Source organism: Heteronotia binoei, chromosome 15, assembly GCF_032191835.1.
Source record: "Heteronotia binoei isolate CCM8104 ecotype False Entrance Well chromosome 15, APGP_CSIRO_Hbin_v1, whole genome shotgun sequence".
NCBI classification, from domain to species: domain Eukaryota; kingdom Metazoa; phylum Chordata; class Lepidosauria; order Squamata; family Gekkonidae; genus Heteronotia; species Heteronotia binoei.
Window position 1 is genome coordinate 3,231,596 of NC_083237.1, and position 27,754 is coordinate 3,259,349.

At 49.6% G+C, this 27,754-nt stretch overlaps 1 protein-coding gene and 1 non-coding gene across 2 annotated transcripts; one reads left to right on the plus strand and one right to left on the minus strand.

Annotated features, from left to right (window-relative positions):
• Positions 1 to 627: 627 nt before the first annotated feature.
• On the plus strand, positions 628 to 23,265 carry GRK1 (G protein-coupled receptor kinase 1). Its single transcript, XM_060255648.1, has 7 exons — positions 628 to 1,327; positions 12,259 to 12,386; positions 17,433 to 17,590; positions 19,410 to 19,493; positions 19,588 to 19,712; positions 21,764 to 21,965; positions 22,976 to 23,265. Exons 1-7 carry the CDS (start codon positions 638 to 640, stop codon positions 23,263 to 23,265), a joined length of 1,677 nt encoding a protein of 558 aa, XP_060111631.1. The 5' UTR covers positions 628 to 637.
• LOC132584905 (U6 spliceosomal RNA) lies at positions 6,500 to 6,602 on the minus strand. The gene has a single exon (XR_009556280.1). It is a non-coding gene; the product is annotated as a U6 spliceosomal RNA (small nuclear RNA).
• Positions 23,266 to 27,754: the final 4,489 nt, after the last annotated feature.

Sequence of the window (27,754 nt, forward strand, 5' to 3'; positions counted from 1 at the left end):
ACTGACGCTCCAACCATTCTGCAGACAAGAAATTGTTTTGACGACAAATAATTTTTCATTATATAAATCATTTAAATCAGGGGTGGCCAGCGGTAGCTCTCCAGATGTTTTTTTTGCCCACAACTCCCATCAGCCCCAGCCATTGGCCATGCTGGCTGGGGCTGATGGGAGCTGTAGGCAAAAAACATCCGGAGAGCTACCGCTGGCCACCCCTGATTTAAATTATCGAGGTTTCTCTTGACGTGGATGCCTTTGGCTGTATACCTGTCCCACCTGGAGGCTGGAAGACCTAGCTGGCGCTGGGCTGCCACTCGGGCAAAGCAACTCTCCACTCCAAATAGGGTTACCAGGTCTGTGTTGGAAAATACCTTTGGGGTTGGATCCAGGAGAGGGTGGGGTTTGGGGAGGGGAGGGGCCTCAGCAGGGTACATTGCCATAGACTCCACCCTCCCTAGCAGCCATTTTCTTTAGCTGGAGGTCCGTTGTGAAAGTGGGAGCTCTCCAGGCCCCCCCTGGTGGTTGGCAACCCTAGCTGCAACGAGCCAGTGATGGAGGGCACCATTTCGCCTGCTCTTTGCCGGCAACCCTAGCTCCAAATGTCTTTGTGTCCCCACCTCACAGGTGACCTGACTTCATCATGGACATTGGCGGTCTAGAGACCATGGTGGCCAACACGGCCTACGTGACTGCCCGTGGGGACGCCAGCATAAGCTCCGGCCGGGACCGGAGGATGCGAGCCAGACTGAAGCTGCCACATATTACCCAATGTGAACACCTCAAGGACTCCTTGGACCTGGACTTCAACTACATCTGCGTGAGGCAGCCCATCGGCAAGAAGCTCTTCCAACAGTTCCTCGAGGAGACGGATGAGTTCAGGTCAGCGGCCGGCCTGTGGTCGGACATGGAGGCGTACAGCATCGCTAACGAGTCTGAGAGGCCCCAAAACGCCCAGCAGAGCATCAACAGGTACTTTGACTCAGCCTCCAAGGAGTTCTGCTCCTTTCTGGAGGAGAAGGCCATCATGAGGGTGAAGGAAGACGCCAAACATGGTCACGCTGACCTCTTCAAAGAGTCCGAGCAACACCTGCTGAAGTACCTGGAGGAGATGGCCTTCGCCAAGTACAAAGAGAGTCTCCACTTTTGCCGCTTCCTCCAGTTCAAGTGGCTAGAGTCCCAGAGCGTGTCAGAGGAGTGGTTCCTGGAATTCCGGGTCCTGGGGAAGGGGGGCTTCGGGGAGGTGTGCGCGTGTCAGATGCGCGCCACGGGCAAGATGTACGCCAACAAGCGCCTCAGCAAGAAGCGGCTGAAGAAACGGCAGGGCTATGAGGTGAAGAGCATACGTTCTAAACCCGTTCATAACATACAGTTGCATTTCAATTAGGGTTGCCATGGTATCATAGAGTTCCCCCCCAAAAAATTGCTAGTGTCCCCGTATGAAACCATAGAGTTTCCTACTATTTCCTAGAGCATCCCTGCATGACGTGTAGGGTTGCCAATCCCCAGGTGGGGGCAGGGGATCCCCCGGTTTGGAGGCCCTCCCCCCGCTTCAGGGTCGTCAGAAAGCGGGGGGAGGGGAGGGAAATGTCTGCTGGGAACTCTTTGATTCCCTATGGAGATTTATTCCCATAGAAAAGCACAGAAAATCGATCTGCGGGTATCTGGGGCTCTGGGGGGGCTGTTTTTTGGGGTAGAGGCACCTAATTTTCAGTATAGCATCTAGTGCCTCTCCCCAAAACACCCCCCAAGTTTCAAAAAGATTGGACCAGGGGGCCCAATTCTATGAGCCCCAAAAGAAGGTGTGCCTATCCTTCATTATTGGAAGGAAGGAATTGAAAAGGTGTGCCGTCCTTTAAATGTGATGGCCAGAACTCCCTTTGGAGTTCAATTCTACTTGTCACAGCCTTGATCTTGGCTCCACCCCAAATGTCTCCTGGCTCCACCCCCAAAGTCTCCTGGCTCCACCTCCAAAGTCCCCAGATATTTCTTGAATTGGACTTGGCAACCCTAACGACGTGCCCAGCGCAATACGTCACTTCCAGGTGAAGTAATTGCACCACACACCAATGGGACTCTTTGGGGGCGGGGATCCCCCGGAGCCCTGCTCTCTGTGGGTGGATTGGGGCCCACCAAACCGGGGAAAACCGGCGGGAACTTGGTAGCCCTAGTTTTGATCCTATTGTCCTTTGTTTTTGTGGGGCAGGGAAAGGCAGCCCACCGGTCCTAAGTAAATCCAAATTCAGTTGGTAAAGTCAGGGGATGGAATTCCAGCAGGTGCAAGTGGAGGAGTGGGGAATCAAACTCGGTTCTCCCAGATAAGAGTCCGCACACTTAACCACTACACCAAACTGGCTGGCCAACCTTTAAAGCAACCCAAACTGCAGGGCACAAAAAGGCCATAATTTTGCCACCCCCACGATTTTGAGGATTGAAGCTGTGGAGGGCAGATAGATCAGTTCCCCTGCAGTAACTAGCTGCTTTGGAGGGGGGGGGTGTCCCGGTGGCATTGTACCCCACTGGGGTCCCTGTTCCCCTAAAGCTGCCAGGTCTGTGTTGGAAAATACCTGGAGACTTGGGGGGAGGGTTGGATCTGAGAGAGGGTGGGGTTTGAGGAGGGGAGGGGCCTCAGCGAGGAGGGGAGGGGCCTCATGCCATAGACCCCATTCTTCAAAGCATCCATTTTATCCAGGGGCAAAATTCAAAACTGCACCGGTTGAATTATTACTCTCACACATAAAGTGTGCAAATAAGCATATAGTGCAATATGAAACAATACATGCAGCAAAACATTAGAACGCACACCCTCTCATCGCTCCCCCAGTCCGTTTTCCTTGTCAAGGTCTTAGAGGCTTTGCCTTTTGCTGCTTTTTGGAGTCCGGACCTCGGGTGCAGTTGGGGGCACCACTTCTCTTAGAGAGAACAAAGAGCGTATTTCCTGGATTATTTACGGTTTCGTAGGAGTAACCCTTCGTCAGCCTTCTCTCAATGCTGCTTTTACTGGAGCCACAGCACACTGAATTCATTCATGGATCAATGCATGCGTTCACAAATCTCTGCTACCGGCTCTCCAGGTAAGGCCTGGAGGTCTCCCAGAAGGACACCTGATCTCAGGACCACAGAGGTCAATTCCCCTGAAGCAAATGGCTGCTCCAGATGGCAAACTCTATGGCATATCATAGAGCCTAGCTGAAATTCCCCTCCAGATTACCCTCTCCTGCCTCCACAGGCACTGACCCCAAATCTCTAGGAGCTGTGGGGGCAGGGGATCCCCCGGTTTGGAGGCCCTCCCCCCGCTTCAGGGTCATCAGAAAGTGGGGGGGAGGAGGGAAATGTCTGCCATTATTCCCTATGAAGACCAATTCCCATAGGGGATAATGGAGAATTGATTCCGGGGTATCTGGGGCTCTGGTGGAGAGGCCTGATTTTTGAGGTAGAGATGCCGAATTTGCAGCATAGCACCCAGGGCCTCTCCTCAAAGCACCCTCCAAGTTTCAAAAAGATTAGAACAGGGGGTCTAATTCTATGAGCCCCCAAAGAAGGTGCCCTCATCCATTATTTCCAATGGAGGGAAGGCATTGAAAAGGTGTGCGGTCCCTTGAAATGTGATGGCCAGAGCTCCCTTTGGAGTTCAGTTATGCTTGTCACAACTTAGCTCCTGGCTCCACCCCCAAATTCTCCCGGTTGCACCCTCAAAGTCCCCAGATATTTTTTGAATTAGACCTGGCCACCCTATTCTGATGGCCACTGCGCAGCAATCGGACACCTGTAACTTTGTACTAGACTGGGAACAGCCATGTGCCATTTCCTTTCTGTGCGCTCAGCTCACCAGTTTTTCCCTCCCCTCCGCCCCGGGTCAGGCTAACGCACCTATCCCAGAATTATCCTATCCCGGAATTATTTTCGGCCCGGTAAAATTAGCCATGCTAATCCCGCTGCCAAAAGAAGCTTGCGACTTAGCCGCTCACGGGCTCGGGTTGCGGCTCCCACGAAGAAGGTGTCAGGGCGCATCAGTGTCATGACTTCCCAAGCTAGGGGTGGGGTAGGGCCATCCTCGGCTACTGGGAGATGAGCTGTTGGTGCCGCCCTCCTAGAGACCTCTCTCGCGGACATGTGGCGTAATAGTCCTTGATGCACTGTTGACTGCAGCTCCCGAAGAGGATGCCAAAGTCGCTTGCTGGGAATTATTAGGAAGGGAATTGAAACCAAATCAGCCAGTATCATAATGCCCCTGCATAAATCAATGGTGTGGTCTCATTTGGAGTACAGTGTGCAATTCTGGTCACAGCACCTCAAAAAGGATATTATAGCAGGGGTGCCAAGCATGCAGTTCGGGGGCTGAATCAGGCCCCTGGAGAGCTCCTATTAGGCCCCTGAGCAACTGGCTGTCATCTGCTTCCTTCTCCCTATATCTTGCTTCCTTCTTGCATAACAAGATTGCTTTGCTAGGCTTGCTCAATCGCACAGCAGCTACAGAGCATTGGATGAGGCTCCTTCCTTGGGGAGGAATAGCTTGCTTTGCCGGGCTCTCTCAGTTGCACAGCCAGAGCTCCTGAGCCAAGTCTCTCTTTCTTCTATTGGCTGAGGCCCTCCCCCTCCTGGTCCCCTGAGGAAGGAAGGAAAGAGCCGGAGTTTCCTTTGCCCCATTCCTTAGATCCCATGGGAGAAATACAAGCAAAGCACCTTTAAAACCAATGAGTGCAAACGTTTTAAGCATGTTTTAAGGTTTTTTTTAAAATACATTTTTGTTTGTCTGTGTTTTTTATAAAATTTATATCTCTGCTACCTAAACTTAAATAGGTACACACATGGCCCGGCCTGACAGGGCTCGGCCCAAACAGGCATGGCCCTCATATGTCAGATCTGGCCCTCATAACAAATACATTCGACACCTCTGTTTATAGCATTGGAAAAAGTGCAGAAAAGGGCAACTAGAATGATTAAAGGGTTGGATCACGTTCCCTATGAAGAAAGGTTAAAACGCTTGGGGCTCTTTAGCTTGGAGAAACGTCGACTGCGGGGTGACATGAGAGAGGTTTACAAGATTCTGCATAGGATGGAGAAAGTAGAGAAAGAAGTCCTTTTCTCCCTTTCTCACAATACAAGTACTCATGGGCATTCGATGAAATTGTTGAGCAGTCGGGTTAGAACGGTTAAAAGGAAGTCCTTCTTCACCCAAAGGTGAAGTACTTCTTCGCCAAGAGTCTGCTTGTGGGAAAGGACGGAATACAAATTAAAATAAATAAATAAATAAAACGTGGAATTCACTGCCACGGGAGGTGGCGACGGCTGCAAGCATAGACAGCTTCAAAAGGAGATTGGATAAATATATGGAGCAAAGGTCCATCAGTGGCTATTAGCCACAGCATATTGATGGAAATATCTGGGGCAAGTGATGCTCTGTATTGTTGGTGCTTGGGGGGAAAACAGTGGGAGGGCTTCTAGTGTCCTGGCCCCACTGATGTACCTCCTGATGGCACCTAGGGGTTTTTTGGCAACTGTGTGACACAGTGTTGGACTGGATGGGCCATTGGCCTGATCCAACATGGCTTCTCTTATGTTCTTATGTGACTCAGAGTGTTGAACTGGATGGGCCATTGGCCTGATCCAACAGGGCTTCTCTTATGTTCTTATGTGACACAGAGTGTTGGACTGGATGGGGCACTGGCCTGATCCAACAGGGCTTCTCTTCTGTTCTTATGTGACACAGAGTGTTGGACTGGATGGGCCATTGGCCTGATCCAACATGGCCTCTCTTATATGACACAGAGTGTTGAACTGGATGGGCCATTGGCCTGATCCAGCATGGCTTCTCTTATGTTCTTATGTGACACAGAGTGTTGGACTGGATGGGCCATTGGCCTGATCCAACATGGCCTCTCCTATGTGACAGAGAGTGTTGAAATGGATGGGCCATTGGCCTGATTCAACATGGCTTCTCTTATGTTCTTATTTGTCACAGAGTGTTGGACTGGATGGGGCAATGGCCTGATCCAACATGGCTTCTCTTCTGTTCTTATGTGACACAGAGTGTTGAACTGGATGGGCCATTGGCCTGATCCAACATGGCTTCTCTTATGTTCTTATGTGACACAGAATGTTGGACTGGATGGGCCTTTGGCCTGATCCAGCATGGCTTCTCTTATGTGACACAATGGCCCATCCAGTCCAACACTCTGTGTCACATAAGAACGTAAGAGAAGCCATGTTGGATCAGGCCAATGGCCCATCCAGCCCAACACTCTGTGTCACATAAGAACACAAGAGAAGCCATGTTGGATCAGGCCAATGGCCCATCCAGTCCAACACTCTGTGTCACATAAGAACATAAGAGAAGCCATGTTGGATCAGGCCAATGGCCCCTCCAGCCCAACACTCTGTGTCACATAAGAACACAAGAGAAGCCATGTTGGATCAGGCCAATGGCCCATCCAGTCCAACACTCTGTGTCACATAAGAACGTAAGAGAAGCCATGTTGGATCAGGCCAATGGCCCATCCAGTCCAACACTCCGAGTCACATATGAACAGAAGAGAAGCCATGTTGCGCAGTGCCATGCTAATCTTCTCTGTATCGTTCCAATTTTAGTATATGTGCTGCCGAAGCAATGAAAGCAATAATAGAGGATTATTATAAGCAACTCTATGAAGTAAGACAGTTGAACAGAGTACAGCAAGAAGAGTATCTGTTGAAAAAATCCCTGCCAAAATTAACCTTAGAACAAAGGGAAGGATTGAATTGTCCTATCGTGATGTATGAAATTGAAGAAGCCTGGAGCAAACTGAAGAAAAACAAAGCTGCGGGCCCAGATGGCATTCCAGCGGAATACTACATTGTGCTTAAAGATACCTTAATTAATCATTTTAAAGATGTTCTTGAAAAGGTCTGGACTAAAGCAGACATACTGGATTCCTGGAAACTGGCGAATATAACACTTATCCCGAAAACAACTCAAGGATTAGACGAGGTTAGGAACTATAGGCCAATCTCACTACTGAACGTGGATTACAAAATATATTCAGCTATTTTGGCCAACAGGCTAAAGAAGGTATTAAGTAATTTAATCCACATAGATCAAACAGGGTTCCTACCAAAACAGCATATGAGCGCCAATCTAAGAACTATATTAAATGTATTAGAATACTATGAAATTACTGGAAAGAAACAATTGGCTTTATTTTTTTAAGATGCGGAGAAGGCATTTGATAACTTAGATTGGAACTTTATGTTTTGTCAATTAAAGATGATGGATTTTGGTGTAGACTTTATCCAAAATGTGAAAGCCATTTATAAAGATCAAAGAGCTAAAATAATTGTGAACGGAGACCTGACAGAAGAAATTAACTTAAGAAAAGGCACCAGACAAGGCTGTCCACTCTCTCCGTTACTTTTTGTGTTATCTTTAGACATTTTATTGGAGTCCTTAAGAAATAATAATGAAATAAAAGGTTTAAAGATTAAAGATGAAGTATATAAAGTGTTAGCATATGCTGATGATCTGGTTTTAATTATACAAGATCCATTAGAATCAACCGATGAAGTGTTGAAAGAGTTAAATGATTACGGGCAAGTTGCAGGATTAAAGATTAACTACAAAAAGTCTAAGATCTTAACAAAAAATATCTCTACCCAAGATATCCAGACGATTGAAAGGAGAACAGGTTTTCAGAGAGAAACGAAAGTAAGATATCTGGGGATAATGTTGAGTAGTAAATGTAGTAACATTTATGAACTTAATTATGAACCTCTGTTAAAACAACTTGAATGTAAGTTAAAGAAATGGCGTACTTTGCAATTGTCTTTTATGGGCAGAATAGCATTGATTAAGATGTATATTCTACCAAAGGTGTTGTTTTTATTTCAACTGGTTAATTTTGCAACTAGAAAAATCTTTATGGTCAAGTTAGAACAGATGATTAGATCCTTTATCTGGTTAGACAAGAAACCGAGAATTAAATGGAAAATTTTAACGGATACCAAGGAAAATGGAGGTTTAGGTCTGCCAGACTGAGAAAACTATCACTTAGCATGTGGCGTCGTTTGGTTGCGTGACTGGATAGCTCTTGAAAATAAAAGAATACTAACCTTGGAAGGCTTTGATCTCCAAAATGGTTGGCACTTTAATTTATGGTACGCGGATAAAACACAGAAGTATTTTGTCAATCATTTGATTCGTAAAGGGTTACATAATGTTTGGCAAAAACTTAAAAAATATATATACAGTAAGGTCCCGAGATGGATATCGCCTATTGAAGCCGCAATTCAGCCACAGTTAAGAGAGTACTCTAAGATTGTCAGATACCAAGACCTTCTAGACGGAAATGATAAAATAAAGGGGAAAGAGGAATTAGAGGCGAAAGGTATAAACTTAGACTGGTGGACCATGACTCTGGTAATGGCTAAATTCAATAAGGATAAAATGATTGGGTTTACTAGCTCCAAATTTGATTTCGATAAAATTTTAACAAACAAGCTGGATAAAGTGATTAAAAAAACTTATAACTATATAATGCAGATGAAATTAGAGGATGAAGTCATTAAGGAAGTAATGTTGAAATGGTCCAAAAACCTGACGAAAAATATAGATTTAGAAACATGGTCACGTTTTTGGAAAATGAATTATAAAGTGATTAAGCCAATTAATCTTAGAGAAAACTTCTTTAAGTTATTTCACAGGTGGCACATCACCCCACTGCAATTAAACAAGATTAATACCTTGTTTAATACCAAGATTAATACCTCCACCCCACCTACATGTTGGAAATGTGGGTCAAAGACTGGTTCATTTTTCCACCTTTGGTGGACATGCAAATTGGCAAAGAAATTTTGTTTGAGATGCTGAAGACGATGCTAAACATAAATTGGCAGCTCAAACCTGAAGCGATGTTACTTTCATTAGTGAGGAAGGAAGTCCCTCAGGAGGATGAATACTTAACAATATATGTCCTAACAGCGGCAAGAATAGTATACGCCAAGCATTGGAGACAAAAAGAGTATTCAAAACTTGAGGAGGTGGTAGATAAAATACTGCAAGTTGCGGAGATGGATATTCTTTCAAATGTCTTAAAAGGGATATCCAAAGCCGAAGCAATAAAAAAATGGGAAAAATTTTATATATGGTTAAAAAGGAACTAAGGTAGAAATGATTAGAGGTAAAGGTAATATTGTTGATATTGTGTATAAGAAAGATTGTTGAGAAGATGAAATATAAAGGTAATATTAGAGGTAAAGGTAATATTGCTGACATTAGGTGCAAGATAGTTTGTTGAGGAGATAAAATGTTTGATACTGGTCTGATACTGCACTCAGCCCCATATGGAAGATTGGGGATAGGTTATACTATCGAGGTGGTTTGTTTATAGTTTTGATTCTTTGTTGTTTAAACCTATCCATATTCAAACCGCAGTGGATATATGTTTTTTTCTTTTTTTTGGAAATTATGTTTGTTGACTGAAATAAACTTTGGTTCATTAAAAAAAAAAACATGAGTTAAAAAAAAAAGAAGAAAAAAAGAAGAGAAGCCATGTTGGATCAGGCCAATGGCCCATCCAGTCCAACACTCTGGAAATTTGGAGCCTGTGCCACAAAAAACAGCCCTCCAAAAGTCCCAGAAACCCACAAATCGATTTTCCATTATACCGTATGGGGATGGGTCTCCACAGAGTATAATGGAGTGCCCAGCAGACATTTCCTCCCCTTGAAGTAGCAGGAAGGCTTCCTCAGGAAGTGTTGGGCTCTCCTTCATAGAACATAAGAGAAGCCATGTTGGATCAGGCCAATGGCCCATCTAGTCCAACACACTGTGTCACATAAGAACAGAAGAGAAGCCATGCTGGATCAGGCCAATGGCACATCCAGTCCAACACTCTGAGTCACATAAGAACACAAGAGAAGCCATGTTGGATCAGGCCAATGGCCAATCCAGGCCAACACTCTGAGTCACATAAGAACATAAGAGAAGCCATGTTGGATCAGGCCAATGGCCAATCCAGGCCAACACTCTGTGTCACATAAGAACATAAGAGAAGCCATGTTGGATCAGGCCAATGGCCAATCCAGGCCAACACTCTGTGTCACATAAGAACATAAGAGAAGCCATGTTGGATCAGGCCAATGGCCAATCCAGGCCAACACTCTGAGTCACATAAGAACATAAGAGAAGCCATGTTGGATCAGGCCAATGGCCAATCCAGGCCAACACTCTGTGTCACATAAGAACATAAGAGAAGCCATGTTGGATCAGGCCAATGGCCCAGCCAGTCCAACACTCTGAGTCACATAAGAACATAAGAGAAGCCATGTTGGATCAGGCCAATGGCCCATCCAGTCCAACACTCTGTGTCACATAAGAACATAAGAGAAGCCATGTTGGATCAGGCCAATGGCCCATCCAGTCCAGCACTCTGTGTCACATAAGAACAGAAGAGAAGCCATGTTGGATCAGGCCAATGGCCAATCCAGGCCAACACTCTGTGTCACATAAGAACATAAGAGAAGCCATGTTGGATCAGGCCAATGGCCCATCCAGTCCAACACTCTGTGTCACAGAAGAACATAAGAGAAGCCATGTTGGATCAGGCCAATGGCCCCTCCAGTCCAACACTCTGTGTCACAGAAGAACATAAGAGAAGCCATGTTGGATCAGGCCAATGGCCCATCCAGTCCAACACTCTGTGTCACAGAAGAACATAAGAGAAGCCATGTTGGATCAGGCCAAAGGCCCATCCAGTCCAACACTCTGTGTCACATAAGAACATAAGAGAAGCCATGTTGGATCAGGCCAATGGCCCATCCAGTCCAACACTCTGTGTCACAGAAGAACATAAGAGAAGCCATGTTGGATCAGGCCAATGGCCCCTCCAGTCCAACACTCTGTGTCACATAAGAGAAGCCCTGTTGGATCAGGCCAATGGCCCATCCAGTCCAACACTCTGTGTCACAGAAGAACATAAGAGAAGCCATGTTGGATCAGGCCAAAGGCCCATCCAGTCCAACACTCTGTGTCACAGAAGAACATAAGAGAAGCCATGTTGGATCAGGCCAATGGCCCCTCCAGTCTTACATAAATGAGACCTTGTTGGGCTGGACCATGCATGTACCTTTTTAAGATTAGATAGCAGAGCTATAAACTTTATAATGGACACAGTCAAACACAATTAAAGATTTTTTTTAAAAAACCTGAAAACATTAGCACTCCTTGGTCTTAAAGGTGCTTTCTTTGTATCTCTCCCATGGGATCCAGGGAACTGGGCAAAGGAAGCTCTGGCTCTTTCCTTCCTTCTGCAGGAGACTAGTGGGCGAGGAGCCTCAGCCAATAGAAAGAAGAGAGGCTTGGCTCAGTAGCTCTGCTGTGCGATTGAGAGAGCCTGGCAAACCAAGCTCTCCTTCCCCCTTTCCTCCCCAAGGGAAGAGCCTCAGCCAATGGAGAAAATAGAGGCTTTGCTCTGTAGCTCCCGTGCGATTGAGCAAGCCTGGCAAAGCAAGCTGTGATGCAGAAAGACGCAAGAGAGAGGGAGAAGGAAGCAGATTACAGCCAGTTGCTCGGGGGCCTGATAGGAGCCCTCTGGTGGCCTGATTTGGCCCCTGGGCTGCATGTTTGACACCCTTGCTTTAAGGTGTTCAATGTTGTTCTTCTCACCAACAGGCGCATGCATGTACAGGCAGGTTGTACATGCAGGGCTGGAAGAAGGCAGTTTTTTGTGTTCATGAGCAAGGCAGAAGGGGGCCAAATCAAAATTCCAGGGGTCCAGAAAGGGGAATTTATGTACTTTTGCCCTCCTGATGGCTTCCCTACCCTAGATGGCCCAGGGTAACCCAGGTCTCATTAGCTCTCAGCAACTAAGCAGTACTAAGTACTAGAATGGGAGACCAGCAAGGAAGACCAGGGCTGCAACGCAGAGACAGGCAACAGCAAGCCACCTCCGCTCATCTCTTGTTTTGAAAGCCCTACGGGGTCGCCAGAAGTCAGCTGCAAATTGAGGCCCCTTCCCAGGGTTTCTTTTTTCCAGCAGGAAAAGCCCAGCAGGGACTCATTTGCATACTAGGCCACACCCCCTGACGCCAAGCCAGCCAGAACTGTGTTCCTGTAAAAGCCCCTCCCCTTCCCATCACTGCCACCCACCCCATGGCTAGGAGAAGAGAATGACTTGTGCAAAGGCATGCAGAACCATCCGGGGGCGGGAGACAGTGCTGTTTGGGGGGCACCCAGCCTGAGAGGTGGGAAGGCAAAGCGTGGATGAGTAAGTCTCGCTCATTCTTTCCCAGGGAGCGATTACGGAGCAGAGGATCCTGGCCAAAGTTCACAGCCGCTTCATCGTCACGTTGGCGTACGCCTTCCAGACCAAGCACGATCTCTGCCTCGTCATGACGTTGATGAACGGCGGAGACCTCAGGTAAGGGTGCCATTCATCCCCCAAAACCCTCTCGCTTGGCGCTGCCAAGGTGTTTGCCGCTTGCGCAGAGAACGTGGGCCGCTCTGGTCGCTGCCCATCCCACTTGCTGGTTCAGCTGCCAAGTTCAGACCCACATGTCGAAGGCGACTTCCCTGTAACCAGTCAGGGTTGCCAACTCCAGGTTGGGACATGCTTGGAAATGTTGGGGTGGGGACTTGGAGCGGTAGGCTACGGAGAGCAGAGAGACCCAACAGGGCATCATGTTGTAAACGCCACCCTTCACCACATCCAGGGGTGAAATTCTTCCAGGAGCTCCTTTGCATATTAGGCCACATTTCCCTGATGTAGCCAATCCTCCCAAAAGCTTACAAGGCTCTTTTTTGTAAGTTCTTGGAGGATTGGCTACATCTGGGAGGCATGGCCTAATATGCAAAGGAGCTCCTGCTAGAGAGAGAGAGAGAGCCAGTTTGGTGTAGTGGTTAAGTGTGCGGACTCTTATCTGGGAGAAGCGGGTTTGATTCCCCACTCCTCTGCTTGCAGCTGCTGGCATGGCCTTGAGTCAGCCATAGTTCTTGTAACAGTTGTCCTTGAACAGGCAGCTGCTGTCAGAGCTCTTTCAGCCCCACCCACATCACAGGGTGTCTGTTGTGGGGGAGGAAGGGAAAGGAGATTGTGAGCCGCTCTGAGACTCTTCGGAGTGGAGGGCGGGATATAAATCCAATATCTTCATCTACCTCACAGGGTGTCTGTTGTGGGGGAGGAAGGGAAAGGAGATTGTGAGGCGCTCTGAGACTCTTCGGAGTGGAGGGCGGGATATAAATCCAATATCATCATCTTCTTCTTCTTCTAGAATTCCAAACCCTGATCCACATCCATTCTTTCCATTCTGTCAACTGGAGATGAGATGTAATCCCAGGTCAGGCCCCACCCGGAGGTTAACGTACACCACAATGAACCAAAACTGCCACTCTCTTCCAAATGATTTGTAAAGCTTGAATCTCCCACATCTCGCAATTATGTTCCCAATAAAAACCACACAATTCACAACAATACAAAGTGCCCCGATTGTTAAATATTCAGTGTCCCCCCGCAAAAGTCTCTTAAAGTCCAAACTCCGTGCTTGAAAGACCAAAGGTGCTCTCACGAAAGTGCTTTAACATTCAAACTTACATTTTTACTGGGTAGAGAGACTCATCGTCAAGGATCACGCCGTTCGTTTCTTTTCCCATCGGTTGCCTCCTCCGGAGGCTGGCAAGCCTATCAAGAAAGAGCCCTGTGGCGGAACCAGCCCGATTCTGCCTTCAGGCCCGGTCCCGTCAGCTCCCTATTGAGTCGCCAACTCCTGGAGGGAGCTATTTCTCCTCCTGCCCCTTGGGCTCGCTGCCACCACCTGCTCAGTCCCGGGGTTCAGATTGAGAGGAACAGGACTCCCAATCCCCCTCTCCAGCTATGAGGCTGGGCCTCCAGGTTCTCTGCCACCCTGCACTTGGGTTTCACAGAGACCTCAGCGCTTATTTGGGGCACCCCTGGAGGATTGGCACCGTATCCAACTGCATGCCTTCCCCCTTCCCCGGGGCCCCCTTCTCAAAAGAGTTTGACTGCCAGCATTTTAAACAGAAAAAACATTTATTTAAAAGAGAAAAGTATAGGGAAAGAAAAACAAACCAAAAACAGTTAGCACAGCACAGCACACGCACAGCAAACAGCCTGACAAACAAAATGTGTTATAAACGCGTCCTGCTGGCCCTGATCTAAACTTGTCCTGTCTTGTGAATTACTTACTTAGTCTGCCTGCCTGGGGGCCTCCCCGGCAGGAGCCTCCATTGCTCACCACATGCTCGCTCGAGCCCCAGTTCAAATCTGGCTTCTCTTCCTGCCTAACACATGCAAGGAACAACAGCACTTCCTGCCTCTCTAGGAGATTCTCCCCCTAGCGTTGTTGGTTTGGCTCTGGAAGGGAGGGGGGGAGTGAGGGGAAGGCTACAACGCTTGCTGAGGGATTTACTGACCCCTGCCAAATGAAGCACCACCACTGACTAAAATGGCGTTTCTCCACAAGCCCCACTGAGCCAGAGATCGGGTTTTGTAGTGTGGCAGCAAACCAGAGATTTCCAGGAAGCAGGGCAGAAGTGATGGCTGTTGACCCCCCAGCAACTCCCTCCGAACCTGGAGGTTCAGACCCTCTTTAGTCTTGGGATTCCCCTTAGCTTCCTGGAGCAGTTTCCCCTACGCTGAAAGAGCTGTCTTCCCTCTGGCTGCCCAGCCAGCCCCACCTCTCCCCAGGCCAGGCTAAAGGTTTCTCTACCTCCAATTTTTCCTCCAGCCTGTTCATCACGTCTCCAACCCTCCAGCTGCAACTGTGCCCCCTTCTCAGACCTCCCCCGTCACCCCTGGGGTCCTGCGCGGCCTCTTCTCTGCAGTGCCGGTGTGCGCCCGCACGCAGCCAGACTGCACGCAGCTGGGCAGCCCTGTATTTCTGCATTTCCGAAACCTGTTCTTCCCTTCTTTCTTTGTAATTGAGACCTTAAAGCCAAAACGGGGTTTCCCCGTATCCTTTGCTTGCAAAAAATCCCAGTTAATCTCCTGATTAATTTGAACAGCCTTGCCTGATTTAATTTGCTTCCGTGCTTGCAAGTAATGATGCAGTTATTTATTTTCTTCCTGCCAGCACTGTATTTTTTTTCACCCTGCCCTCTCCCCACACCATGTTGGTTCCCACCATGGGTACCATGCTGCCTGCTGACCTTTCCTGGTGCCCATCAAGTGTTCTTAGGAAGTGAGTGGGGCTTTTCTCCAGTAAAGCTTCTCATTGGCTGTACAAATTTCTAAAAATATTGCTTCGGCAGCAGCTGTCACTACAACATAAGGATGTTCACTGTGTGATTAAAAGTAAGCTGCAGCAGCCATTTTGGGGCTGCTTCCGCCTCCTGTGGCAGCCATTTTGGGGCTGGTTCCACCTTCTGCAGCAGCCATTTTGGGGCTGGTTCCACCTCCCGTGGCAGCCATTTTGGGGATGGTTCCTCCTCCTATGGCAGCCATTTTGGGGCTGGTTCCACCTTCTGTGGCAGCCATTTTGGGGCTGGTTCCTCCTCCTGTGGCAGCCTCTTTGTGGCTGGTTCTACCTCCTATGGCAGCCATTTTGGGGCTGGTTCCACCTTCTGTGGCAGCCATTTTGGGGCTGGTTTCGCCTCCTGTGGCAGCCATTTTATGACTCCACACATCACACTGCATCAGCATTCCAAAGGAGTTCACAGGCTCAAAAGGGTTGCAGATCCCTGAGCAAGGGAGCTGACTCGGGAAATATCTGGGGGTTCCCAGGTCTGACTCAGGAAATATCTGGGGACTTTGGGGGTGGAGCCAAGAGATTCTGGGGGTGGAGCCAGGATCAAGGTTGTGACAAGTATGACTGAGTTCTGGCCATAACATTTAAAGGGACCACGCTCTTTTTAAATACCATTCCTTCATTGGAAATATTGATGGATAGGGGCACCTTATTTTGAGGCTCACAGAATTGGACTGACTGGTCCAATCTTTTTGATACTTGGGGGGTGTTTTGAGGAGAGGCACCAGATGCTATGCTGAAAATATGGTGCCTCTACCTCAGCTTTCCCCCTCAGAGCCCCAGATACCCATGGATCATTTCTCCATTATACCCTATGAGGACCAGTCTCTGTAGGGTATAATGGAATGCCCAGTGGACATTCAACACCTCCTCTGGTTCTGATAACCCTGAAACGGGGGAGGAAGATATTGGATTTATATCCCGTCCTCCACCCCGAATCTCACAGTCTCAGAGCAGCTCACAATCTCCTTTTCCTTCCTCCCCCACAACAGACACCCTGTGAGGTGGGTTGGGCTGAGAGAGCTCTCCCAGAAGCTGCCCTTTCAAGAACAACTCCTGCAATAGCAATGGCTGACCCAAAGCCATCCCAGCAGGTGCAAGTGGAGGAGTGGGGAATCAAACCCGGTTCTCCCAGATAAGAGAGCTCTGGCTGACCCAAGGCCATTCCAGCAGCTGCAAGTGGAGGAGTGGGGAATCAAACCCGGTTCTCCCAGATAAGAGAGCTCTGGCTGACCCAAGGCCATTCCAGCAGCTGCAAGAGGAGGAGTGGGGAATCAAACCCGGTTCTCCCAGATAAGAGAGCTCTGGCTGACCCAAGGCCATTCCAGCAGCTGCAAGAGGAGGAGTGGGGAATCAAACCCGGTTCTCCCAGATAAGAGAGCTCTGGCTGACCCAAGGCCATTCCAGCAGCTGCAAGTGGAGGAGTGGGGAATCAAACCCGGTTCTCCCAGATAAGAGAGCTCTGGCTGACCCAAGGCCATTCCAGCAGCTGCAAGTGGAGGAGTGGGGAATTAAACCCAGTTCTCCCAGATAAGAGAGCTCTGGCTGACCCAAGGCCATTTCAGCAGGTGCAAGTGGAGGAGTGGAGAATCAAACCCGGTTCTCCCAGATAAGAGAGCTCTGGCTGACCCAAGGCCATTCCAGTGGGTGCAAGTGGAGGAGTGGGGAATCAAACCCGGTTCTCCCAGATAAGAGAGCTCTGGCTGACCCAAGGCCATTCCAGTGGGTGCAAGTGGAGGAGTGGGGAATCAAACCCAGTTCTCCCAGATAAGAGCGCTCTGGCTGACCCAAGGCCATTCCAGCAGCTTCAAGTGGAGGAGTGGGGAATCAAACCCAGTTCTCCCAGATAAGAGAGCTCTGGCTGACCCAAGGCCATTCCAGCAGCTGCAAATGGAGGAGTGGGGAATCAAACCCGGTTCTCCCAGATAAGAGAGCTCTGGCTGACCCAAGGCCATTCCAGCAGCTGCAAGTGGAGGAGTGGGGAATCAAACCCGGTTCTTCCAGATAAGAGAGCTCTGGCTGACCCAAGGCCATTCCAGCAGCTGCAAGTGGAGGAGTGGGGAATCAAACCCGGTTCTCCCAGATAAGAATCCGCACAATTAAGCTTTGAGCATTTTGGAAATCTGGATGGCCGTTTTGAAAACTCCCCTTCTGCGTCTGTATGGAAACGTATCTCTGCTTCTGAATGCTCTCTTCTTCCCCAGGTACCACATGTATAACGTAGATGAGAACAACCCCGGCTTTGAAGAGTCCCGGGCGGTCTTCTACGCGGCCCAGATCATCTGCGGCCTAGAGCATCTGCACCAAAACCGCATTGTCTACCGAGACCTCAAGCCGGAGAACGTCTTGCTGGATGATGCAGGTAAAGTGACCCAAATATGGGAAGTCAGGAAGGCCCTAGGGTTGCCAAGTCCAATTCGAGAAATATCTGGGGACTTTGGGGGTGGAGCCAGGAGACTTTGTGGGTGGAGCCAGGAGACTTTGGGGGTGGAGCCAGGAGCAAGGTTGTGACAATTATAACTGAACTCCAAAGGGAGTTCTGGCCATCACATTTCAAAGGACTGCACACCTTTTAAATGCCTTCCTTCCTTAGGAAATAATGAAGGATAGGGGCACCTTCTTTTAGGGCACATAGAATTGGACTCCCTGGTCCAATCTTTTTGAAACCTGGAGGGTGTTTTGAAGAGAGACACCAGATGCTACGCTGCAAATTTGGGGCCTCTACCTCAAAAAACAGCCCCTCCAGAGCCCCAGATACCCATGGATCCATTCTCCATTATTTCCTATGGGAATACATCTCCATAGAGAATGACGGAGTGCCCAGCAGACATTTCCCTCCCCAGCCTGCTGTCTGATGACCCTGAAGCGGGGGGAGGGCCTCCAAACCAGGGGATCCCCTGCCCCCACCTGGGGATTGGCAACCCTAGAAGGCCCCCAGATCTGCTTTATCTGAGGAGCTGAAGTCCAGGTTTGCTAAATGACCAGGGGGGGAAAGCCAAACACACAAAGCTGCCTTATGGGATGGCCAAACGTTTGCTCACAGGAACGCACAAGGCTGCCTTCTACTGAATCAGACCCCGGGTCCATCCACGTCAGTCTTGTCTATTCAGATGGACAGCGGCTCTCCAGGGTCTCAGGCAGAGAAAGGTCTTTCGCTTCACCTCCTGCAGGGCGCTTTTTTTTAATAGAAGAAGCCCAGCAGGAACTGCTTTCCATATTAGGCCACACCCCTTGACGCCAAGCCAGCCAGAGCTACGTTCCTGTGCGTCCCTGCTCAAAACAAGCCCTAACCTCCTGCCAGATTTCTTTACTGGAGATGCTGGGGATCGAACCTGGGACCTTCTGCACACCAAGCAGAGGCTCCACCCCTGAGCCACAGCCCTTCCCAAGAAGCAATTTTTACATTCCCAGATCTCAGAAGATAAATAGGAGGTTAGTACTTGGATGGGAGACCACCAAGGAAGTACGTCGCCACAAGTCAGCTTCAACTTGATGGCGCTTTCTACTAATATTACTACCGATATTTCCCCTTAGCCAGGCCTCTTTTTTTGGTAGAAAAAGCCCAGCAGGAACTCCTTTGCATATTAGCCCACACCCCCTGGCATCACCATTGTTTCATACAGGGCTTTTTTGTAGCAGAAGCCCAGCAGGAACATATTTGCATATTAGGCCACTCCCCTGGCATCACCATTGTTTCACACAGGGCTTTTTTTGTAGAAAAAGCCCAGCAGGAACTTATTTGCATATTAGGCCACACCCCTGACATCAAGCCAGCAGGAACTGTGTTCCACCTCCTGTGGCAGCCATTTGGGGGCTGATTCCACCTTCTGTGGCAGCCATTTTGGGGCTGGTTCCACCTTCTGTGGCAGCCATTTTGGGGCTGGTTCCACCTTCTGTGGCAGCCATTTTGGGGCTGGTTCCACCTTCTGTGGCAGCCATTTTGGGGCAGGTTCTGGCTCAAAAAAAGCCTTTAGCCAAAGAAAATCAGAACCGCCTTCTGGGTTTTTTTAACATCAAGACTGCAGAATTCTGTTTTAAAAGCAGATTTGATACTTTGAGATCAGGACCTGTAATGACTGACCCAGTTTCTGCATATATATATATATATATTTTTTAAATTGTTTTTCATATTTAATACCCACACCTTTCTGGGTGTCTGATCGCCCTGCCCTTCCCTCTAGGGCACGTCCGTATTTCAGACTTAGGCTTGGCCACAGAAATACCAGAAGGGCAAGAGAAGACCAAAGGATTTGCAGGCACACCAGGTGAGTATTTGGGGAGCAGGCTCTGAAGGGGGGGGGCTTGGGAAAACATTCCCCCACAGGGCCCCCAACCCACTTTCTTCTCTCCCACCTGCAGGGTTTACGGCTCCAGAGCTCCTGAAAGGGGTGGAATATGATTTCAGCGTGGATTATTTCACTTTGGGTGTAACTCTGTACGAAATGATTGCAGCAAAAGGAGCATTCCGGAGCAGAGGGGAGAAGGTACACTTCCCTTCCTCCCCCAGCATGCAGAAATGACAAAACGAATCAAACAAAAATGCTGAGAAAATATGGCAAATGGTGTCAACATGGCAGCCCATCTCCTGATGCAGGGGCACTTCCAAGGTTGAGGCGGATCACAGAGACCCCAGCCAGTATCCTAATACCCCTGTATAAATCGATGGAGAAGTTTCATATGGAATACTGTGTACAATTCTGGTCACCGCACCTCAAAAAGGATATTATAGCATTGGGGAAAGTGCAGAAAAGGGCAACTAGAATGATTGAAGGGTTGGAACACTTTCCCTATGAAGAAAGGTTGAAACGCTTGGGGCTCTTTAGCTTGGAGAAATGTCGACTGAGGGGTGACATGAGAGAGGTTTACAAGATGATGCATGGGATGGAGAAAGTAGAGAAAGAAGTCCTTTTCTCCCTTTCTCACAATACAAGAACTCGTGGGCATTCCATAAAATTCCTGAGCAGTCGGGTTAGAACGGATAAAAGGAAGTCCTTCTTCACCCAAAGGGTGAGCAACATGTGGAATTCACTGCCACAGGAGGTGGCAGCGGCTACAAGCATAGCCAGCTTCAAGAGGGGACTGGATAAAAATATGCAGCAGAGGTCCATCAGTGGCTATTAGCTACAGTGTGTATATATATATTGGCCACTTTGTGACATTGGCCTGATCCAACATGGCTTCTCTTATGTTCTTATGTGACACAGTGTGTTGGACTGGAGGGGCCATTGGCCTGATCCAACATGGCTTCTCTTATGTTCTTATGTGACACAGAGTGTTGGAGTGGATGGCCCATTGGCCTGATCCAAAATGGCTTCTCTTCTGTTCTTATGTGACACAGAGTGTTGGACTGGATGGGCCATTGGCCTAATCCAACATGGCTTCTCTTCTGTTCTTATGTGACACAGAGTGTTGGACTGGAGGGGCCATTGGCCTGATCCAACATGGCTTCTCTTATGTTCTTATGTGACACAGAGTGTTGGAGTGGATGGCCCATTGGCCTGATCCAACATGGCTTCTCTTCTGTTCTTATGTGACACAGAGTGTTGGACTGAATGGGCCATTGGCCTAATCCAACATGGCTTCTCTTCTGTTCTTATGTGACACAGAGTGTTGGACTGGATGAGCTATTGGCCTGATCCAACATGGCTTCTCTTATGTTCTTATGTGACACAGAGTGTTGGACTGGATGGCCCATTGGCCTGATCCAACATGGCTTCTCTTATGTTCTTATGTGACACAGAGTGTTGGACTGGATGGCCCATTGGCCTGATCCAACATGGCTTCTCTTATGTTCTTATGTGACACAGAGTGTTGGACTGGATGGGCCACTTGCCTGATCCAACATGGCTTCTCTTATGTTCTTATGTGACACAGAGTGTTGGACTGGATGGCCCATTGGCCTGATCCAACATGGCTTCTCTTATGTTCTTATGTGACACAGAGTGTTGGACTGGATGGGCCATTGGCCTGATCCAACATGGCTTCTGTTCTGTTCTTATGTGACACAGAGTGTTGGACTGGATGGGCCACTGGCCTGATCCAACATGGCTTCTGTTCTGTTCTTATGTGACACAGAGTGTTGGACTGGATGGGCCACTGGCCTGATCCAACATGGCTTCTCTTATGTGACACAGAGTGTTGGACTGGATGGGCCATTGGCCTGATCTAACATGGCTTCTCTTCTGTTCTTATGTGACACAGAGTGTTGGACTGGATGGGCCACTGGCCTGATCCAACATGGCTTCTCTTATGTTCTTATGTGACACAGAGTGTTGGACTGGATGGGCCACTTGCCTGATCCAACATGGCTTCTCTTATGTTCTTATGTGACACAGAGTGTTGGACTGGATGGGCCACTGGCCTGATCTAACATGGCTTCTCTTCTGTTCTTATGTGACACAGAGTGGTGGACTGGAGGGGCCCTTGGCCTGATCCAACATGGCTTCTCTTCTGTTCTTATGTGACACAGAATGTTGGACTGGATGGGCCACTTGCCTGATCCAACATAGCTTCTCTTATGTTCTTATGTTTTTAGGTAGAGAACAAGGAAGTCAGCCGCCGCATCCTCAACGACCCTGTGGTATACAATGAAAAGTTCAGTTCCGAGTGCAAATCCTGCTGTGAGGGACTGATGGCCAAGGACCCCGCCCAGCGCCTGGGCTTCAAAAACAACTCCAGTTCGGAAGTGAAGAACCACCCACTCTTCCAAAAAATGAACTGGAACCGACTCGAGGCAGGTGAGAACCTCTCGTCTCGCCCAGAGGTGGGGCCCAGTGTGGGTGGGATGGGGTGGGTCCGTTTCCCTCTGCCCGCTCCAAGCTGCCAAGCTAAAGCTGGGCTCTGTGCGACACCTCAGCCCCCCTGCCAACCAGAGGAAGATCGTAGTCAGGCAGCCTGCCTGCTTTTGCTAGAGGGAGAGACAGAGAGAGCAGAAGATGAACCCTAAAGGTGGCAACTCTAAGATCTGAGAAGGAATATGGGATATCCTTCAAAACAGCCATTTTCTAGGGGGTGGGGAAGCAGGACACCCTCTGCTGTTACTCCTGGGAAGGGGAGGGACGGTGGCTCAGTGGCAGAGCATCTGCTTGGTAAGCAGAAGGTCCCAGGTTCAATCCCCGGCATCTCCAACTAAAAGGGTCCAGGCAAGTAAGCATGAAAAACCTCAGCTTGAGACCCTGGAGAGCCGCTGCCAGTCTGAGTACACAAGACTGACTTTGATGGACCAAGGAGGGTCTGATTCAGTAGAAGGCAGCTTCATATGTCATTCCAATAATTCTGTAAGGTTTGCTAAACTGAAACAACTTCTTGCACAAAAATGGTGTCCCGGACAATCCATCTCTAATCCACACGCAACGATTTTTATTCTAATCCTTGAGCCCCCTAGGAATCCTGGGAACTGTAGTCTACTAAGGGTGTGGAGAAGTTTCTCTTGGAGCTCTCTGGCCTCCTCCAGAGGGTTTCCAAAGAACAAGGAATCCTGGGAACTGTAGTCTACTAAGGGTGTGGAGAAGTTTCTCTTGGAGCTCTCTGGCCTCCTCCAGAGGGTTTCCAAAGAACAAGGAATCCTGGGAACTGTAGTCTACTAAGGATGTGGAGAAGTTTCTCTTGGAGCTCTCTGGCTTCCTCCAGAGGGTTTCCAAAGAACAAGTCTTCAATGTTGATCTTCTGTGAATGATTGATACCACCTCTGCACACCCCACCCCTCTTCTCTGTCTCTGGCACCCCTCCCCTCCCGGCCCGTGCTCAGGTCTGCTGGACCCGCCCTTTGTCCCGGACCCCAAAGTGGTCTACGCCAAGGACATTAGCGACGTGGGTGCCTTCTCCACGGTAAAAGGCGTCATGTTGGACGACAGGGACAAGGCGTTTTACGACGAATTCTCCACGGGGAACGTCCCGATCCCCTGGCAAGAGGAGATGATCGAAATGGGCATCTTTGAGGAGCTGAACATCTGGGGGCCCAACGGCTCCATCCCTCCGGATCTGAACCGCGACAACATTCCCGGTGCCCCCAAATCGGGGGCTTGCAGCATCTGTTGAAGAAAATGACCTCCCTGGGGGGCTCCTTCCTCCGGCGGGACTAGATTACCGGCTTGGCATCCGCCACAAAGATGGACCACCCTAGGCCTCTGCATTGTTCCAGGGGAGCACCAGACTCTTCTCCAAACAGACTATAGACTCCACACCCCTTCTGGGGCTGGTGCCGGCCTCTGGGAACAGCCCTGTTCTTTCTTCAACCTTCCATAGTCACGGCTTCTTCCAGTGGCAGGGGAAAAGCAGCCGGGGGGGACTTTCTGCCCTCCCCAGCGGGGCAGCTCTGCTTGGATTACCCAGCCAGTATTCAAGTCCCAAAAGAAGCGGCCAACCAAGGGCCAGAATTTGAGTGCCCAGACCACGGGGATTCTGTTACCAGTCCGGGAGCCGCCCGGCTAGAGCAAGGGTCCCTGTCAGTGCTGGATTAAACCCTGTGGAGGCCCCTAGGCAGTCGAAATCTCAGGGGCCCCCTCGCAAATTATCTCAGAGACGGCTGCTCCGCCGGCCACGGCCCCTCCTGCAGCCTGGAGCCGCCTTCTCCAAAGCCCCTTTTGACAACATTGCGGGGGAGAGGCAGAGAGAGGCAAACTTGGCGACGACGCAAGCAGCAGCCGCACCAGGCGAAAAGCAGCTCAGTTGCTGGCTGCGTGTGCACGCTGGGAGGGCTGCAAGCAGGAGGAAAACCGGGGCGGAAAAGCAGCCCGGGGTCCCTAAAAGGGTGGGGACCCATAGGCCAATGCCTGTTTGGCCTAATTGTTAATCTGACCCTGATCCTTGGGGGAGGGGGGGGGAAGCAACCTTGGGCTCCCAGTGCAGGGGAGGGGACACGTCAAAAGGAACTGGGAAGCCGCACTCCTTGGCCAATTTCACCCTCGAGCGCATCAGTCGGGGCCGTCGCCTCTGGTGCTCAAGAAACAAAAACGCTTCCTTCCTCCCCGGGGGTGTTATCATTTCTAGAGCACTTTTATTACTTTCTGGAATTAATTTCCTCTCCCAGTTTCCTCCCCCTCTCCAGGGAGATGAATGGGGAGGGTTGGAAGAGAAGAGCCAGAACGCTGAGGACTTCTGGATCAGGGCTTCTGCTTCCTCCGGGTTGGGGGAGGGAGGGTGGCTCGGTGGCAGAACATCTGCTTGGTAAGCAGAAGGTCCCAGGTTCAATCCCCGGCATCGCCAACTAAAAAGGGTCCAGGCAAGGAGGCGTGAAAAACCTCAGCTGGAGATGCTGGAGAGCCACTGCCAGTCTGAGTAGACAGTACTGACAAGTGGAGGGAGGGTGGCTCAGTGGTAGAGCATCTGCTTGGTAAGCAGAAGGTCCCAGGTTCAATCCCCGGCATCTCCACTAAAAAAGGGTCCAGGCAAGGAGGCATGGAAAACCTCAGCTTGAGACCCTGGAGAGCCACTGCCAGTCTGAGTAGACAAGACTGACTTGGATGGACCCAGGATCTGATTCAGTATAAGGCAGCTTCATATGTTAATAGAGAGTGCAGCAGAAGAACTATTTGGGGAGGGATAGTGGCTCAGGGCTAGAGCATCTGCTTGGTAAGCGGAAGGTCCCAGGCTCAATCCCCGGCATCTCCAACTAAAAAGGGTCCAGGCAAGTAGGCGTGGAAAACCTCCGCTTGAGACCCTGGAGAGCCGCTGCCAGTCTGAGTAGACAATACTGACTTTGATGGACGCAGGGTCTGATTCGGTATAAGGCAGCCTCATATGTTCATATTAGGGGAGGGACGGTGGCTCAGTAGTAGAGCATCTGCTCGGTAAGCAGAAGGTCCCTGGTTCAATCCCCGGCATCTTCAACTAGAAAGGATCCAGGCAAGTAGGCATGAAAAACCTCAGCTGGAGACCCTGGAGAGCAGGGGAGGGACGGTGGCTCAGTGGTAGAGCATCTTCCTGGTAAGCAGAAGGTCCCAGGTTCAATCCCCGGCATCTCCAACTAAAAAGGGTCCAGGCAAATAGGTGTGAAAAACCTCAGTTGGAGACCCTGGAGAGCCGCTGCCAGTCTGAGTAGACAAGACTGTCTTAAGGGAAGGGACAGTGGCTCAGTGGTAGAGCATCTGCTTTCTAAGCAGAAGGTCCCAGGTTCAATCTCCGGCATCTCCAACTAAAAAGGGTCCAGGAAGGAGGCATCAAAAACCTCAGCAGGAGACCCTGGAGAGTCTGTATAGACAGACCCTGCCAGTCTGAGCAGACAAGACTGACTTCGATGGACCCAGGACGGTCTGATTCAGTAGAAGGCAGCTTCATATGTTCACATGGGTTGAGAGTTTCCTGAAGACTTGGTGGTGGAGCGTGAAGAGGGTAGCATTTGGGAACGGGAAAGGGCACAGTGCTCTACAGCCCACCTTCTGAAGCAGCCATATTCTCTAGGGGGAGTGATCTCTCAAGTCCAGAGTTCAGCTGTAACAAGCGTGGGCCCACAAGACTCCCCAGGGGGTGGGATCCTATCTCCCCGGTCACTTTCTCGCTGGGCCAACAGCACCTCCTGGGTTCTACTGGTAATGCAGGAGGTTAGGTGTGTTCTCTGCATGCAGAGAATATTCTCTTTATCTGGGGGAGATTTAAAAAAAACCCTTGTCCTTTTTAAAAAAGATTTCAGACTTTTCTGAAAACCTGTTTCATGTCGGTTTGACCCTGGTCTACAGATTAGGTGTCTGCAGATGGGGGGGGGGGGAGACATGTCACCATTAGATATATAGATTCTGGGAGATCTCCAGGCCCCATCTGGAGGTTGGTAACCACCTCCTAGTGTCTTTGCCGGGAGGGTTGTAGGTTCAACAGTCTTCCTCCAGGAAGGGGGATAGGTTAGGAGTTCTGTCTTTACTGCAAAGTGGAGATTGATATCCAGTAAGAATAAATGGGGGTACGTTGCTGTATCTGGAAAACGCCTCTAACTTTTTATTTGAACAAACTCGGGCACAGTGCTTCATCGCACGTGTGCATTTGTGTGTGTGTGAATTCATGCTGAATAAGGGGCCACTTCCTATTATGACCTCCAACTACATAGAATCATAGAGTTGCAAGGGACCTCCAGGATCATCTAGTCCAACCCCCTGCACAATGCAGGAAACTCACAAACCCCTCCCCCTAAATTCACAGGATCTTCATTGCTGCCAGATGGCTCTCTAGCCTCTGTTTCAAAACCGCCGAGGAAGGAGAGCCCACCACCTACAGAGGAGGAAGCCTGTTCCACTGAGGAACTGTTCTAACAGTCAGGAAGTTCTTCCTAATGCTGAGCCAGAAGCTCTTCTGATTTAATTTCAACCCATTGTATCATAGAATCATAGAGTTGGAAGGGACCTCCAGGGTCCTCTAGTCCAACGCCCTGCACAATGCAGGAAACTCACAAACACCTCCCCCTAAATTCACAGGAATTTCATTGCTGTCAGGTGGCCATCTAGCCTCTGTTGAAAAACCTCCAAGGAAGGAGAGCCCACCACCTCCCGAGGAGGAAGCCTGTTCCACTGAGGAACCGCTCTAACAGTCAGGAAGTTCTTCCTAATGTTGAGCCGGAAATGCTTTTGATTCAATTTCAACCCATTGGTTTTGGTCCTACCTTCCGGGGCCACAGAAAACAATTCCACCCCATCCTCTATAGGACAACCCTTCAAGGACTTGAAGATGGTGATCCTATCACCTCTCAGCTGCCTCCTCTCCAGGCTAACCATCCCTAGCTTCTTCAACCTTTTCTCATAGGACATGGTCTCCAGACCCCTCACCATCTTCATCGCCCTCCTCTGGATCCATTCCAGCTTGTCTATATCTTTCTGAAAATGTGGTGCCCAAAACTGAACACAATACTCCAGGTGAGGTCTTACCAGAGCAGAGTAAAGCGATACCATCACTGGGGTCACAGACGTATGCAATGGGGGGCAACAGGGTGAGGGCTTCTAGTATCCTGGCCCCACTGATGGACCTCCTGATGGCACCTGGGGGTTTTGGGGGCCACTGTGTGACACAGAGTGTTGGACTGGAGGGGCCATTGGCCTGATCCAACATGGCTCCTCTTATGTTCTTATGTGACACAGAGTGTTGGACTGGATGGGCCTTTGGCCTGATCCAACATGGCTTCTCTTATGTTCTTATGTGACACAGAGTGTTGGACTGGATGGGCCATTGGCCTGATCCAACATGGCTTCTCTTATGTTCTTAAAGGCAAGCAGTTTTCAGATCTCTGTGGCAGAAGCAATCCTGACCTGGTTGCCCTGGGATATTTGGATCCTGAGAAGTCAATGTGAAGCCGGCTACCTGAACCCAGCTTCTGCCGGGATTGAACTCGGGTCGTGAGAAGAGAGCTCGGACTGCCGTGCTGCAGCTTTAGCACTCTGCGCCACGGGGCTCCTTGAAAACCCAACGAGGTCACTGTAAAACGGCTGCGACCTGACGGTACTGTCCCCCACACCTCCCCCCAGTGAACTCCCCTGCCTTTCCCCACACTTATACCACAAAGACAGCTACACACACACAGGTGTGTTAAGACAACAAATGAAAACAACAC